The following is a 17639-nucleotide window of genomic DNA, read 5'->3' on the forward strand; positions in this document are numbered from 1 at the left end:
AAATAACCATGTACTAGGTCTAGACACTTGTAACAGATGACCCCAGGCAGTATGGAATACAAAGTATCATATGTAATATAAAATTATTTCAATGCTGAAGTTGGCTATAAACGGAGAAATTTTGGCTTATTTTGCCTTCTTGTAGTTAGATGACAATGTAGGGAAAAAAAATTAACTTTTGGGCAAGTATTGCCTTATGGGGGCATTTACCCCCTAACAGGTAAAAGTGAAGGCCACAAAAGGGTTGGGGTTTTTTTGTTTTTCGTTGTTTTAGAGATGGAGTCTCGCTCTGTTACACAAGCTGGAGTGCAGTGGCGCGATCTTGGCTTACTGCAGCCTCTGCCTCTCAGGTTCAAGCCATTCTCCTGCTGGGACTGCAGGTGTGCGCCATCACGCCTGGCTAATTTTTGTATTTTTAGTAGAGACAGGACTTCACCATGTTGGCCAGGCTGGTCTTGAACTCCTGACCGCAAGTGATTCGCCTGCCTTGGATTCCAAAGCACTGGGATTACAGGTGTGAGCCACTGTGCCCAGCCCCACCAAAGGGTTTTTAATTCCTTATTGTCTTGCCAGGATATGAAGAGGGTATCCCAGATGGGAGCTACAATCTGGATCTTTCTTGGCCAGGTATGGAGGAAAACAAAGCAGGGCACCTCTAATTCCTCAGAATACTTCAGAGATTTTCAGACTAAAACAACAGGAACTGTGTCCCCTTGCTGTGTGTAAGTCAGCACAACCGCCCACTGGTGACAGAACTGAAAGAACGCCCTTATCCTGTCATTTTCTCAGTCTGTTGCTCATACTTCCCCTTACTGGATCTCAGCATGGCAAGCAATGTGTTTATCAATACGCATAATGAGTTGGTCCTATGAGGGGAAAATAATGTAACGTGGTAGTTCAAGAGATTATAATCCAGTTTGTGGTGGTATGGTACAGAGACAAGGCAGACATAGATAAAAATACAGTAGTAAAGTACTAAAACATGAACTTCAGACAAATAACAGCAGGTAGAGAACAGAGAGACAGGAACACAGTTTTATGATGGAAAAAAAAAATGTGAAAATGCTTAGTCCAGTGTAAAATGGCATGGAACTAAAGATGAACCATGCAAATTATGTTATCTGCTGGACCATAAGTCATATTCCAAACTCTCTGTGTGGTTGTGAAAAATATATTTGGTTTTCCTTCCAGTTTCCTAAGATACATCTCCTAAAATTCTTGGAATCTCTGGAGTGTCTTGGCTGGGTGCGGTGACTCACGCTTGTAATCCCAGCACTTTGGGAGGCTGAGGTGGGTGGATCACCTGAGGTCAGGAGTTCAAGACTAGCCTGGCCAACATGGTGAAACCCCGTCTCTACTAAAAATACAAAAATTAGCCAGGCGTGGTGGTGCATGCCCATAATCCCAGCTACTGGGGAGGCTGAGGCTGGATAATCACTTGAACCCAGGAGGCGGAGGTTGCAGTGAGCTGAGATTGTGCCATTGCACTCCAGCCTGGGCAACAAGAGCTAAACTCTGGCTCACAAAAAAAAAAAAAAAAAAAAAAAAAAAAAAAAAAAAGTGTGTCTTTTGTATGCTAATGAGACAACTAGTGGCTGGCAACCCCTAGATAGCTTCAGCATGTGGGCAAGTCACAGGAAAGACCCGGGAATGACTAGAGGATTGGGACTTTCGGCTTCCTTCCAAATACCGTCCCCAACCCCCAAAGGGAATGGGGCTGAATGATGTAATCAGTCATGCCTATGTACTGAAGCCTCCATAAAAACCCAAAAGGATGGGCTTCTGGAGCTTCCAGATAGCTATCCATGCTGAGGTCCCTGGAGGGCGGCACCCCCAGGGAAGGTGTGGAACCTATACGCCCCTTCCCACAAGTCATGCCCTACACATGACTTCCGTCTGGCTGTTCATATGGATCCTTGAAACTCTCCTTTGTAATAAAAGGGTAAACATGAAGGTTTCCCTGAGTTCTGTGGGGCGCTCTAGCAAATTGATCAAACGAGGGGAGTGTGGCTTGTGAGAATCCCATTAAATGTATAGCCAACAGGTTGGTCAGAATTTCCACAAACCTGGAGTTATGACTGGTGTCAGAAGTGGGGGTCAGTCTGGTGGGACTGAGCTCTCAATCTGTGGGGTCTGATGCTACCTCCAGGTAGACAGGGTTGGAACTGAGCTGAATAAGAGGATACCCAGCTCGCGCTCACTGCAGAGCTGATTACCTGCTTGGTGGGGAGAAATCTCCTACACATTTTGGTAAGCAGAGGTCACATTTGTATTCTCTGTTGTAAGAGTATGGTAGGAGAAACTGAGTTCGGTTTTTCCAATATCTCTCAGCCAGGTGCCGTGGCCCACGCCTGTAATCCCAGCACATTGGGAAGCTGAGGCGGGCAGACTGCCTGAGCTCAGGAGTTCCCAGATTAGCCTGGGCAACATGGCAAAACCCTGTCTCTACCAAAAAAAAAAAAAAAAAAAAAGAAAGAAAGACAATAAACTGATGAAGAACAATAAGATAATATTATACCTAAAATTCCTAATGGTTTGCTTCTGCAGAGGGGAAAGGAACAAGACTGACAGGCACACACAGGGGACATCTACGGTATTAGAAATATTCTGCCAGGTGCGGTGGCTCATGCCTGTAATCTCAACATTTTTCTTCTTCTTTTTTTTTTTTTGAGACAGAGTCTTGCTCTGTCGCTCAGGCTAGAGTGCAACGGCATGATGTTGGCTCACTGCAACCTCTGCCTCCACAGTTCAAGCGATTCTCCTGCCTCAGCCTCCCAAGTAACTGGAATTACAGGCATGCGTCGCCATGCCTGGCTAATTTTTGTATTTTTATTTTTATGTTTATGGATGCATGTATGTACGTATGTATGTTTGAAACGGAGTCTCACTTTGTTGCCCAGGCTGGAGTGCAACGGCACGATATTGGCTCACTGCAACCTCCGTCTCCTAGGTTCAAGAGATTCTCGTGACTCAGCCTCCTAAGCAGCTAGGATTACAGGCATGCGCCACCATGCCCGGCTACATTTTTGTATTTTTAGCAGAGATGGGGTTTCACCATGTTGGCCAGGCTGGTCTTGAACTCCCGACCTCAGGTGATCCACCTGCCTAGGCCTCCCAAAGTGCTGGGATTACAGGCATGAGCCACCTTGCCCAGCCAGCACTTTGGGAGGCCAAGGTGAGTGAATTGCTTGAGCCCAGGAGTTTGAGACCAGCCTGGGCAACATGGTAAAACCCCATCTCCAGCCTGGGTGACAGAGTGAGACTCGGTCTCAAAATAAATAAATAAATAAGCAAATGTAAGTCATTTACTACCCAAGTATATGGTATTAAAAGTTAATTCATTTGTCAGAAAGGTGATTAAAGGGGAAAAAATTATTACATGCATTCTTTAAGTTTTGAAGCATTATAAGCACAAGGAGTGATCACTTTGCAACTGGTCCTGCTACAGACCTGAATCGTTTGAGGTGCAGTCTGAGAACCTGAGGTAGGTGGCATATCATAAGTTGTTTCTGGGCTTCTGTGAGTACAACTGGTTTGGAGGAAAACCTTCTACGCTTTGCTGTAACATCAAAGAAAGAATAAAAATCAAATTTAATTTAAAGATGCAGGGAAAAGCTGAGTGAACCTTCTTTTAATTAAGTCAGAAATGAAAAGTATCTACTGTGTTCTAGGCATTGTGCTGTGCTAGAGATACAGACATGGGTTTTGCCCTCGAGAAACTCATGATCCACAATTAAACAAAAAACTTATGAGCTAGTCAAGTTAGATCTGTAATCAAGCACATGATTTAATAATAATCTTGCATATAATGTAATAGAACAAAGTATGCTGCCATAATATTTTTATTTACTTATTTATTTAGAGATGGAGTCTCACTCTGTTGCCCAGGCTGGAGTGCACTGGCGCGATCTCAGCTCACCACAACCTCCGCTTCCTGGGTTCAAGCAATTCTCCTGCCTCAGCCTCCTAACTGGGACTATAGATGCATGCCACCACGCCCGTCTAATTTTTATATTTTCAGTAGAGACGGGGTTTCACTATGTTGGCCAGGCTGGTCTCGAACTCCTGACCTCGTGATCCACCTGCCTCGGCCTCCCAAAGTGCTGGGATTACAGACATGAGCCACTGCACCCGGCCATAATAGTATTTTTAAATGGAACTGGCCATACCAATTAATAGGAAAAGTTACAACGTTCTGTAAACATTTTAATACACATTTCCCAAACTTTTTTTTTTTTTTTTTTTTTTTGAGATGGAGTTTTCGCTCTCGTCGCCCAGGCTGGAGTGCAATGGCGCGATCTCGGCTCACCACAACCTCCGCCTCCCGGGTTCAAGCGATTCTCCTGCTTCAGCCTCCCGAGTAACCAGGATTACAGGCATGCACCTCCACTCCCAGCTAATTTTGTATTTTTAGTAGAGACGGGGTTTCACCGTGTTAGCCAGGATGGTCTCGATCTCCTGACCTCGTGATCCGCCCGCCTCAGCCTCCCAAAGTGCTAGGATTACAGGCGTGAGCCACCGCGCCTGGCCCCAAACTCTTTTTTTTTTTTTTTTTTTTGAGACGGAGTCTCGCTCTGTCGCCCAGGCTGGAGTGCAGTGGCCGGATCTCAGCTCACTGCAAGCTCCGTCTCCCGGGTTCGGGCCATTCTCCTGTCTCAGCCTCCTGAGTAGCTGGGACTACAGGCGCCCGCCACCTCGCCCGGCTAGTTTTTTGTATTTTTTAGTAGAGACGGGGTTTCACCGTGTTAGCCAGGATGGTCTCGATCTCCTGACCTAGTGATCCGCCCGTCTCGGCCTCCCAAAGTGCTGGGATTACAGGCTTGAGCCACCGTGCCCGGCCCCAAACTCTTAATTTAAAAGTCTGTGGTCAAAAGATTTAAAAAAGAAATAAGAAAAAAAAAAGTGTGTGGTCAGTTCATATACTAAGGCTAGTCAGAAACCCAGAGGAAGGTCCGGATTACCCAGAACATCCATCCACTTTTCCTGGGGACCACCCCAGCCCTGGCCAATGGCTTAGGAAAGCAGGACTTTACCAGCTCTGAGGCCTCCCTCACTCAAGCGTTTTGCTTTTGCTCTTTCAGCACCAGATCTTAGACAGCTGGAACTCAGGATTCTTCTTGTCCCTTCTGCTTCCCTAGAGGTCCACCTACGGACTGTCCTGCAGCTGGGCCATCGGCTACAGTTTGTTCCTGATGCCCAGGAGCTATCCTTCAACTTGCACACGAGCTCCGACTCCAGCCATGGCAGCTGCTGCTTCTCATGTGGGAAGCAGGCTCAGTCCACCATGAAGCTGAGCTCTAAGCCATCTTCACTGGTCTTTCTTCCAGGTGTGTAACCCTGCGATCCAGGTATCTGGCTGCTGCTGAATGTCCTGGACCTACCTCTGGATTGTCTCCTAGCACATCCGGTCCAAGGGTAGCCAGATAGGGGATGTCAACTCCTCAGCATATAATTGTAAACATTTTCATTGCTGTGTTAAAGTAGCTCTTTTAGGCCTGTATTTGGTAGCGTTAGTAAACACATAGAAATTTCCTATAAAACCATATTCTGCATTCATAACATCACCCCCCAAATTTGGTGACGAAAGCATGTGGGACTCATCACATTTATGTCCAAGAAAAAATAATACTTCATCATAACAACTTTGACAAAGTTTTATTTTTTTAAAAAAAAAACCTTATAAATTTAAGGCTACTTTATGTGTTTACATTAGACAGCACTCAGAAAAAAGTGTTAAAGTCATTCCAGGAAACCATCAATTGATAAAACATTTCTTCAATGTGGGAATATCCTATTTTTTGTTTACCTTAAAAGTTTAGTATCTAAAGCCTTAGAATCTATTTGCGAGATAGGGAAATTAGGCAGAATACCTGAAAAAAATATATATAGTATAGTATAAACTAGTATAAACCATAGTATAGTTTACTATATAGTATACTATACTACACCATGTTTATATTATATATATAAATAGTAAGATACTATGTAAGTATATCTTATTCTTTTTTTGAATTTCAGTAGGTTTGTGGTGAACAGGTGGTATTTGGTTACATATATAAGTTACATAGTGGTGATTTCTAAGATTTTGGTGTGCCCATCACCTGAGCAGTGCACACTGTACCCAGTGTGTAGTGTTTTATCCCTTACTCCCTCCCACCCTTTCCCCTGAATCTGTAAAGTCTACTGGATCATTATTATTATTATTATTATCATCATTATTATTATTATTATTTGAGACGGCGTCTCGCTCTGTCGCCCAGGCTGGAGTGGAATGGCATGATCTCGGCTCACTGCAACCTCCATCTCCTGGGTTCAAGTGATTCTCCTGCCTCGGCCGCTTGAGTACCTGGGATAACAGCCACCATGCCTGGCTAACTTTTGTATTTTTAGTAGAGACGGGGTTTCACCATGTTGGCCAGGCTGGTCTCGAACTCCTGACCTCAGGTGATCCGCCTGCCTCAGCCTCTCAAAGTGCTGGGATTACAGGTGTAAGCCACCATGCCCAGCCCACACTGGATCATTCTTACGCCTTTGTATCCTCATAGCTTAACTCCCACTATATATATATATATATACATTGACAGAGGAGGTAAGACACAGCAGATCCTTTTGTGTGTGTGTGTGCGTGTGTTTTTTTTTTTTTTTTTTTTTCTTTTTGAGACAGCGTCTTGTTCTGTTACCCAGGTTGGAGTGCAGTGGCACGATCTCGGCTCACTGCAATCTCTGCTTTCTGGGTTCAAGAGATTCTCCTGCCTCAGCCTCCCAAGGAGCTGGGATTATGGACGCGCTCCACCACATCCGGCTAATTTCTGTATTTTTAGTAGAGATGGGGTTTCGCCATGTTGCCCAGGCTGGTCTTGACCTCAAGTGATCCATCTGCCTTGGCCTCCCAAAGTGTTAGGATTACAGGTGTGAGCCACCGCACCTGGCCAACACAGCAGATCTGATGTGGTTTTACACACCATTTCCTTGGAGGAAGATGCTTCTTTTCTGTTTTGTTTTGTTTGAGACAGAGTTTCATTCTTGCTCAGGCTGGAGTGAGGTGGCGCAATCTCAGCTCACTGCAACCTCTGCCTCCTGGGTTCAAGCAATTCTCCTGTCTCAGCCTCCCGAGTAGCTGGGATTACAAGTGTGTGCCACCATGCCCAGCTAATTTTTGTATTTTTAGTAGAGACGGGGTTTCACCACATTGGCCAGGGTGGTCTTGAACTCCTGACCTCGGGTGATCTGCCCGCCTCGGCCTCCCAACGTGCTAGGATTATGTGGGCCACTGCACCCGGCCGAGGATGCTTCTCTTGAACTGAAGTGGCTGTTTCACCCCCAGTGTCAGGTTCCCATGCGCTCCTCTATTAGAGCACTTATCACAGTGGATCCTGTCTATCCGCCTCCTCCATTAGGAATGTAAGCACCTTGACAGCATCTCACCTGTACCTACAGACACTGGGAATAACTAACACAGAACAGACAGGGCATGGTTTTGAATAAATCTTTGTTTTGACGAAGCCAATCTCCACAGCAGGAGTCCTGCATATGGTATTTCCTATTTTATGTGTATAGACACACACACATACATTTATCTACATATCATTTTGATATGTAGCAAGAAAAAGCTCATAAAACAAGTGTTTCATTCACACTACATGCCATGCTTTCCTTTCATTATTCCTCTTTGCTATTTTATTCTGCTCCACATATCATATTTAAACTTGTCATGAATCTTCTCTCCCCAAAATTGTCTACAAGATCAGAAACAATTTAAATTCCACCAGTATGGCCAAACAAATGCATAGTTCATAAACGCCAATTATAAGTGAAAATGTCTGTTTCTTTTGACAAACTGAGAAAAAGTTCATTTTCATAACTGCTAAAGATTTCTTTCAGCTTCCTCTCATCTGCGTTTCTCTGTATCATTCCTAGGACAGCACCGAGAACACACCGTCTTTACTCACAGTTACACTGCTCACATACGTAGATTTTTCCTTCTAAAGCTTCCGTTTCTGTAAATTTGGCCAACATTTCAGTAACCAGACATGGCTGAGACGCAATATCTTTTCCACTGCATTGATACCTTTCTGGAAACTCCAATGACAAGTCCCAGAAAGGTTCTATGGTATTGGATTTGTTGTCACATGCAAGACATGTAACCTGCAAATGAGAATGAGTTCCTAAGATTATAATCTTTCCGTCAAAACATTAACTCTTTTCACTAGAGATCACTGCCAATAAATAAGCTTTTCTCATGAAAATGCACCATTAGAATTCTGAATAATCTGCCTTATATTCTTGTCAGGAAATCTTTCCTTATGATTTTTCCTTCCAAAAGACTGTTATCAGAGCCATCATGAATTGGTTGCTTTAACTACTGGGCATTCAAAAAGCTCTAAGGGCATTAAATTTAGGCAAAAATCCAAACTGTGGACACACTGAATAGAAACACATGATGTATATGTATACATAGAAACATACATATGATGTATATTCACATGCATTAAATTTAATGTATTTATGTCATTAGGCTTGAGGTTCCTCACTGTTTCTCCTTCATCTTTTTTTTTGAGATGGAGTCTCGCTCTGTCCCCAGTGCTAGGGTGCAATGGCGCAATCTCGGCTCACTGCAACCTCCGGCTCTCAAGTTCAAGCGATTCTCCTGCCTCAGCCTCCTGAGTAGCTGGACTACAGGCGCAGCTATCACAAACCCAGCTAATTTTTCTGTTTTTAGTAAAGACGGGCTTTCGCCATGTTGGCCAGGATGGTCTTGAACTCCTGACTTTAGGTGATCCGCTCACCTCGGCCTGCCAAAGTGCTGGGATTACAGGCATGAGTCACCATGCCCGGCCTCTCCATCTTTTGCTGATTTTTCTTCCTAAACCCAAATACTACAACCTCTTAACCCAATCCAATCTTAACCATATTACAAGTAAAATACTATCTTTTCATTAGGCAGATTTTGAGACCCTGACAACTGATAATTTAAAAAGACAAGACATGTGACATAAATAATGATGTCATACTCCTATTTAAAGCAAACATCACATTAAAATCTCCATCCAAACACGGAAAACACAAAAAACATGGAGCTGTTTTAACAACTTACACAGGTAACGTAGCAACCGGAAAGGAAATGAGTAGTAACTTCAGTGAAACATTCAGCAGGATTTAATACCAACAAACACTGCACATAACTGAAGACAGACTCCACGAACTAACAATTCACATATGATATGAAATATTTTAAAGAACCTCTTTCATACAAGCTATTGCTCTGGCACAGGCAACGAAATAAAGAAGCCAGTTCTAATACAGATTTTAGATTTCACAAATTGACACAAAGAACTCTCCTGGTGTTTATAGTCTAAGGACTCAGTAGTGCCAGGGCCAGACATTTTGAGGATTTTCTCGAATTAAACAAAAACAAAAACAAAAGCAAAAACACACAAAAAGCTATCCCAGTCTGAGTGTAGTGGCTCATGCCTGTAATCCCAGCACTTTGAGAGGCCAAAGCAGGAGGACCGCTTGAGCCCAGGAGTTTGAGACCAGCCTGGGCAACACAGTGAGACCTTGTCTCTATAAAAAATAAATAAATAAAAAGGAAAACCCATTACAGCAACCAATTGTCTTAAATCTCCTGAGAACCAGTTCCATAAGAGTGTATTAAAGAAAGAGAAGCAAAAAGCTGGTACAATAATTTTTATTAATTTCAAAATTCATTTATAATGGAAAATACAAGCACAGAGCCACTCTCATACTACTGGAAATATATATATGTATATTTATATATATATAGAAATATATTATATATATATATAGAAATATATATATATATATAGAAAAGAAAATCACTTTCTGGAAAGAACTTTGTCACCAAGTATCCAGAAGTCTTACTCTGACAAAGTCAACTTCCAGGACTCTGTCATAAGGAAATCAAAAAGTTAATTGATGACATTATAATAATGAAAAAAATTAACAACAGTCAACAATAAGGGAATGGTTAACTAAGTTATGGTATAAACATACAATGTGGCCAGGCACGATGGCTCATGCCTGTAAGCCCAGCACTTTGGGAGGCTGAGGCGGGCGGATCACGAGGTCAGGAGATCGAGACCATCCTGGCTAACACGGTGAAACCCCATCTCTACTAAAAATACAAAAAAATTAGCCAGGCATGGTGGCGGATGCCTGTAGTCCCAGCTACTCGGGAGGCTGAGGCAGGAGAATGGTGTGAACCCAGGAGGCGGAGCTTGCAGTGAGCCAAGATTGTACCACTGCACTCCAGCCTGGGCAACAGAGTGAGACTCTGTCTCAAAAAAAAAATTATGTTAAACAGCAGAAATATACCAAAAAAACACAAAAAATTATGAACATTGAAATGTTTTGAAAAGAATGATGAAATATTTTTAATTACTGGAAAATCATTACAATATTAAATGGGAAAAGCAGGTAAATGCAAAATGATCAATTATGGGAAAAAATATGTATATATGTGCAGGAGAAAAAAAGACTAGAAGAAAATATACCAAAATATTGATAGTTTTACCTATGGATTGTGGGGTTATAGGATAAGAGAATGATTTTTCTTTTCTTCTATATAGATTTCCTATATTATATAGGTTTCCTGCAACTACATGTTGCATTCTGTAATAGTGTATTTTAAAACTTTTGCATAAAAAGGAAATGACAGAGAAAGATGGAGAAGTAAAATTGCATGTTAACACAAGTACAATTCTTATTTGCTAATTAACTCAAAGTCTTTGCATTTCTGAAACACTGAAAAATAAACTTCATAGATATTCCTTAAGAAGAATTACATCTGAAATATTTAAACAACATTCTAGGAAAGTATGCTATAAAAACAAGATGGACTTATTACAATGAAAGTTGAACTGAAGAAAAGAGGCAGGTGTGCAGGGGGAAGGAAATGACCTAAAAGCCTAATAGCTTCAGTTATAAAAAAAAATTTGTTTAAATCTATGTGTTATGGGAAAGTAGAGAGCCTTATGTCTATTAATATTTCACCAATAAGTCCACTCAGCATAGAGAACCTTTACTTAGAAGATTCTGGTTTTGTAGTCTACCTTATCATGACAAAGGAAACTTTTGAGCAGTAATTAAAATAAAAGAAAATCATTTAAAATTATTCTAGATGGAATCACTTTTGTTTACCTTAAAATTTCCCTACCTATTGTTAAAGCTTTCAGACCATGACCCTTTGGTTTTATAGGAAGTCCTCCAGGGCTACTCCTTGGTCCCTGAAATTGCTCAAGTATGCACCATTTTCTTTCTTTCTTTCCTTTATTTATTTTTTTTTTCTGAGACAGAGTCTCGCTCTGTCACCCAGGCTGGAGTGCCATGGCACAGTCTCAGCTCATTGCAACCTCCACCTCCTGGGTTCAAGTGATTCTCCTGACTCAGCCTCCCAAGTAGCTGAGATTACAGGCGTCTGCCACCACACTCAGCAAACTTTTGTATTTTTAGTAGAGACGGGGTTTCACCATGTTAGTCAGGCTGGTCTTGAACTCCTGACCTCAGGTGATTCACCTGCCATGGCCTTCCAAAGTGCTGGGATTACAGGCATGAGCCCCCGCGGCAGGCCATGTGCACCATTTCCATTCCCAGTATAACAGCATCTTTAAATCTGTTCCCTCTGGGATTAAACCCTCCTCTTCTCAATCCCTCAGATAATGAATGTAATACTGGTAACCTAGAGATCTCCGTCTCCTGATTTCTCCCTCCCTCCAAAAGCTTTTGATACCATGGATGTAAAACTACTTCCAATGATTCATGAAAGAAGGAATTGTAAATGAGTGAGCTGACTTCTCTACACATATTTATAAAAACAATCTATTTTGACCTGAGAATCGTACTAGCTTAACACACTAGATGTACATAGAATATGCCTTTTTATAGGCTACACTTTATGAACTCCCAATGATGAAAACAAGATTTTAAAAAATCCATACCTGACTAAGAAGTTGTCCATGAAAAATGTTATTTACAACATTCAGAACTTGTTTGATGAGTTTCCTTTGAGAAGTGGGGATAAGAGCTGGTAAACTGGTACCGGTTGTCTCTAATTCATGTTGTATTTTATCTAAAAGTTCACAAAGAAATTCCTGAGCATCTTGTTGGGCGTAACCACGAAAGGCAGGAATGAGTCTCCACACTGAGTGTAGCATAGCAAATGGTGAGACCAACGCCCACTTTCCAGACCACATGACTTGGAACAAAGTATGCAATTCATGACAAAGAGAAAGGTACTGTGAAGTTGGCTCCCTTGGCTGAATAAGTTCCATCTTTCTACTTTTTGATGCTCCACCACTTAGTCCTGATGACAGACTTGATTGTCTGGAGCGAACAAAACCTGTATCTTTTTCTTGACATTCATTCATTTGATATACTACTGTATCTGTGACTGGTGGATGCTTACAGAAAGATCTTTTCTTCTCACTAGCAGTCACAGCCAGCCATTGGTTCAGATCAAGCTTTAAAAAACATTGTCGAAAAATAAGTAAATGACTCAACACCTGAAGAACAGAATTCATATAGCAAGTATTCCCCAAATTTCTCAATCCTGTTACACCAGGAGTTACTATTGGCCTTCGTTTAACTGAGGAGTCATTGATTTTTTGAGATCTTTCATCTTCTGAGGTAGAGAGTACTTTATCTTTTGCTGTTGATGCTGGCATTTGTGCTGGCACCTGAACAGGAACTATTTCTATTATGGTCGACTGAGCGAGCCCTTGTAAACGTAAACTCTTTCTTGGAGGCATACTTTCCAATTCTGCTGTAACTTGATACTCTAATTCTTGCTGTCTTCGCTTTACTTCTCTTTTTACTACTAATTTTTCCTGAAATTGTTCTTCTTGCTTTTTTCTTCCAATGGGTGATTGTTCAAACCATGTTCGAAAGATTTTACCCATTAATATCCTTCTCCTGTGCCAAAGAGCAGTATACATTTGATCTTCATTTTGAAGCAGAGATTGCGCACCGTCATATAAGAAATAAGAATCATCACTTGTACCCATGGACCGTAAAACCATCCCACTACGAGTCATGCAGTGATAATTTTGACTTTTGATTGCACTTAATGTACTCCGTAGTAACTTCAGGTCTCCAGTTGCATTATCATTCAGAACATAATCGTCACAAAGGTAACAAAAAACATACATCTCATTCACCTCCAATGCAACAGGATGACTGCTTTCTTGAAAGTGCTTGAGTGCATGCTCTTCAATATATCTTCCACAGGCAACATGGGAGCAGCTAAGGCAAGCCCAAATGGACTCGGTCGTGTTGCAGTCCACACAGTGCCATTTCTGAGGGTTGAGGCTGGAATGGTCTTGAGCAAGCCGCAGCTGCCCAACATGTTTGCACTTATCCATTGTTAGCATTTATTTAGTCTAGCTGAGAAACGCATAATCCAAACAAGTCTCTGTTCACAACACTTGAAGCATCTGAAAACTAAACAGAACAATGTCGAGTATTAATAAAAACAAGACGCCAATATTTTTCATATTTTTCTCAAGCATAATAAAGATTTGTGTCCTTTGCTCCCAATTTCCAGGCTGTTATAATACCATTGGCAGTTCTCACATTTCCCTTGCTCTAGACTTCCCTGATTTCACATCTACCTTGCTCTGAAAGCACAGACACTTCACTTTCTCTAATGAGTCACCTTTAACTTTTGTTTTTAACTTTCTGCCACCATCTAGTGGTGAAAAATGGGTAGTAATCACTTTCCACTGAAATAGCTTAAGATCTATCCTTTTTACCCAGCAGTCTGAGGGCAGTTTCCAAAACTACATTTCTTTTTCGTTTTGTTTTGTTTTGAGACAGAGTCTTGCTCTGTGGCCCAGGATAGAGTGCAGTGGTGCAATCTCAGCTCACTGCAACCTCTGCCTCCTGGGCTCCCATGATTATTGTGTCTTGGCCTCCAAGTAGCTGGGATTATAGGCATGCACCACCACGTACAGCTAATTTGTTTTTCGTATTTTTACTAGAGACAGGGTTTCATCATGTTGCCCAGGCTGGTCTTGAACTCCTGAGCTCAGGTCATCTATCCACCCTGGCCTCCCAAAGTACTGGGATTGCAGGCATGAACCACTGTGCCTGGCCCCTTTTCTTAAAGACTGGGGTTGGCAAGACCCAAATATATCTCACTAATATTTATAAACATTCTGAGCCCTATGCAGAGTTAATAAAGCATAATCAAATAAGAAAGGCTGAGTTTTAAGGCAGAAAAACGTTAAATGTATGATTTTGAGCAAATGTTTTAACTTCTCTAAACCATACCAACTTCAATTGAATTGTTGAAGAACTGAGAGATAATATTTATCTGACACACGGTAAATGCTCAGTAAATGGTAGTTTTAATTGTAGATACAGCGAAAAATTACCCTATTTAAATAAATAATATTAGATATTCTATTTAATTACCATTAAACTTATTTTTTTCCATTGGGTAAATCAATAATTGCCTTTAATTCATAGCTCTGTAACATACTCTGAGGCTGAACAGACTTGACAGGTGGCTTTAGGGAAAGAGAAAGACAGAAGAGGAGAAAGTGCTCTTGTATTTGAATATTCTCAGGAACATACAAGGAAATAAAGAGAAAAAAAAAGAAGAATATGAAGAGGGTAGCAATAAGCTTGTATCACATTCTAGCAGGCCTAAGCCTATCTGAAATTATAAGCTTATTTAAAAAAAAAAAAGCTTACGTGATTTTTGACACAGAACTTGTTCCTTTATCAGTTAAAGTCAGGAACATTTCTGCTCTAAGTTATTTACATGTAATGAACAGAAATCTTATTTAAAAAGTCGTGATCACAAAACACCTTTTTCATTGTAATACAAATCAAAGACAAATTTCAGGGTTTGAGTGGAGACCTAGTTACGGAACACTAAAAACACCCTATGTATCATGACCAAGGCATTAAATTTTTAGGGCAGTTGAAACTGTGAATTTCAATGGTACCTGCAAGTGCCACCTCCAAGCCTCAGGAAAACTGCAAAAGCAGTTGATATTTGGTTCCTTCCCACCTGTTTTTGTAAAATCTCATAATCGTTCCTTAATTTTTAGGTATCAGGTACTGACCAGTCCCAACTCTCACATGTTCACGTTTCTTTCTTTTTTTTCTTTTTCTTTTTTTTTTTTTTTTTTTTGAGACAGGGTCTTGTTATGTCACCTAGGCTGGACTGCAGTGGTGCAGTCTCAGCTCACTGCAACCTCCACCTCCTAGGTTCAAGCGATTCTCCCACCTCAGCATTGCCGGTAGCTGAGACCACAGGCATGTGCCATTACGCCTGGCTAATTTTTGTATTTTTGGTAGAGACATAGTTTCACCATATTGCCCAGGCTGGAACTCCTGGCCTCAATTGATCCACCCTCCTCAGCCTCCCAAAGTGCTAGGATTACAGACATGAGCCACCGTGCCCGGCCCCCATGTTCACACACGTTTTAAGTGCACATTTTAAATTTACTTCTCTCTCTCAAAGTTTCCAGAGGTTTAAAATCTGGTCAAATATGCTATTTTATTAGAACACCTAGGATTTGACAATAGTTGCTAATGGTAAAAGTGAGACATCAGTGATTAATATATTCCACTATCCCATACCTTCCTGTACTGAGGCAAGAAACCTTGGAGTCATCCTTGACTCTCTCTCTCTCTCAATCTATCCTTCAGGAAAAATGGTTGACTCTACCTTCAAAATATACTGAGAATCTGACTTACTTAGTGCCTCTACTGCCACCAACCTGATCCAATCTACAATCAAGTCCTACCTGGATTACTGCAGTAAGGCTCCCAGATGTTCTCTCCACTTCTGTCCTTACTGCCACGAATGGTCTACTCTCAACACACAGTAGCACGGTCTGCATCTAGACCTAAACAACCACTTTAGGAGTTCCTTGCTGTAGTCCTCCTCCATTAATGTGTAGTCAGCAAGGCCAAGGACATGTGGCCACCTGAAGTCTGCACACACCAGCAACTCCCCTTCTAGAGCCACTTGCTGGTACCTGGGACTCAGAGAATTACTTGCCCTAATCATCCCCAAGCTTGCTTCTAGGGCCTATGAGCAACATAGAGCCACTGAAGAAATCTGTAAAGGAGAATGATACGATCAGATCTGTGGGTTACAGAGGGATCTGAATTACAAAGAGCTCTGGAGAAGAGATGAGTGATAAGAGAGACTAACAGTCCAGAAATTATAAGGAAATTAAAGCTGCAGGAGTATAGCAGTTTTGAAGAAGGGGCAGAGGTAGAATTAGTGCTTAATAAACATTGGTTGAGAGAACTTACTCAATTTGGAGGTTAAGGGAAGAATCTAGGGCTCTATATTACCTTTGATTCAAAATGGATAAAATAAAGAACGCAGAGAAAATTTAGTTAAACATGTTTCTGGTAAATCATAGAAAATAATTTTTATTTTATTTTTTGAGACGAAGTCTCACTCTGTTGCCGAGGCTGGAATGCAGTGGTGCTATCTTGGCTCACTGCAATCTCCACCCCCCGGGTTCAAGCGACTCTCCTGCCTCAACCTCCCAAGTAGCTAAGATTACAGGCACACGTCACCATGCCCAGCTAATTTTTGTATTTTTAGTAGAGATGGGGTTTCACCATGTTGGTCAGGCTGGTCTTGCGCTCCTGACCTCATGATCCGCCTGCCTTGGCCTCCCAAAGTGCTGGGATTACAGGCGTGAGCCACCATGCCAGGCCAAAAATAATTATTAGTTCAACATCCTTGCAGAGATGAAGAAGGAAATGCCAGCATTTACTCTCAAAAAAGATCATTTCATTCCAAAATTTTAAAGATGTAGAATGAGTTAACACCTTCAGAAAAGGCTCAATAGAAAAAAGTCTGGTGATAATACATACATTTATTCTGAGGTTATCTCTGGGTAATGGGACTGCAAATTCTGTACTTTCTTTATTAATCTATACTTTCAAAATTGTAAAAATAACGTTTTAAAGAAAAGCAACTCAGATAGTGTTATGTATGTGTTAAATTGTACACTAGCCTCTTTACTCCTTTCTCTACTCTGCAAATAAATTCCCTTGAATACAAAAAAAGTGCTTGTTTCATTGAAGCTGTTGCTAAAAAATCTATTTAGATAATAAAGTACTTGACCTTCAAAAGAAGTGGCATCTCTAATTAAACACATCATTCTATTTATACAGAATTGTGAAAAGGGTGAAATCTTGATTAGATGTCATCTGAGAGACATCACGGTAGAAGAGAGGTATTACAGTAAAACGGTTAGTGAGCACACCCTGGAATCTATATACCCGAGTTTAACACTTGACAGGATTTACTATGTGACCATAAACTATGTGCTAGATACCTCAGTTTTCTTATCTGTAAAGTAACAGTGGTAATAATACCAATAGGGTTGTTGAGGGAATTAACTTAGAACAACTCCTGGCACTTAATAATATGGCCCTCAGTACATCTTAGCTGCCAATAGTAATAAAATAATAATAAATTATTATTATAAATGCTAGTTTCCTTCTAGTTGATCACTTTTAGCCAGGGATTCCTTCTTCTCAGCCAAATGTGTACTAAGACCAACCAAGGTGCTAAGAGATAATCAAGATGTTAGCTAAGAACTAAGGTCTGACCTCTCCCAGGGGTATTTGCATTT

General features: G+C 41.2%; 1 protein-coding gene across 10 annotated transcripts in view; it reads right to left on the minus strand.

Annotated features, from left to right (window-relative positions):
- The window catches only part of USP44 (ubiquitin specific peptidase 44), a 37030-nt gene that overhangs the window by 4604 nt on the left and 14787 nt on the right, over positions 1-17639 (minus strand). For 4 of the 10 annotated variants that reach the window (XM_005571900.4, XM_074007564.1, XM_015431410.3 and 1 more), the window contains exons 2-4: positions 11958-13458; positions 7950-8145; positions 3451-3559 (exon numbers count right to left, since the gene is read on the minus strand). In XM_005571900.4, the coding sequence (XP_005571957.3) occupies positions 3451-3559; positions 7950-8145; positions 11958-13388 (1736 nt within the window). In that variant the 5' untranslated portion in view covers positions 13389-13458. Of the gene's footprint in view, positions 1-3450; positions 3560-7949; positions 8146-11957; positions 13459-15779; positions 16097-17639 lie in introns of all 10 variants that reach the window. The other 6 variants (XR_012420513.1, XM_074007566.1, XM_045365743.2 and 3 more) reach the window with 5 other exon arrangements.

The sequence above is a fragment of the Macaca fascicularis genome, chromosome 11, assembly GCF_037993035.2.
Source record: "Macaca fascicularis isolate 582-1 chromosome 11, T2T-MFA8v1.1".
Lineage (NCBI taxonomy): Eukaryota > Metazoa > Chordata > Mammalia > Primates > Cercopithecidae > Macaca > Macaca fascicularis.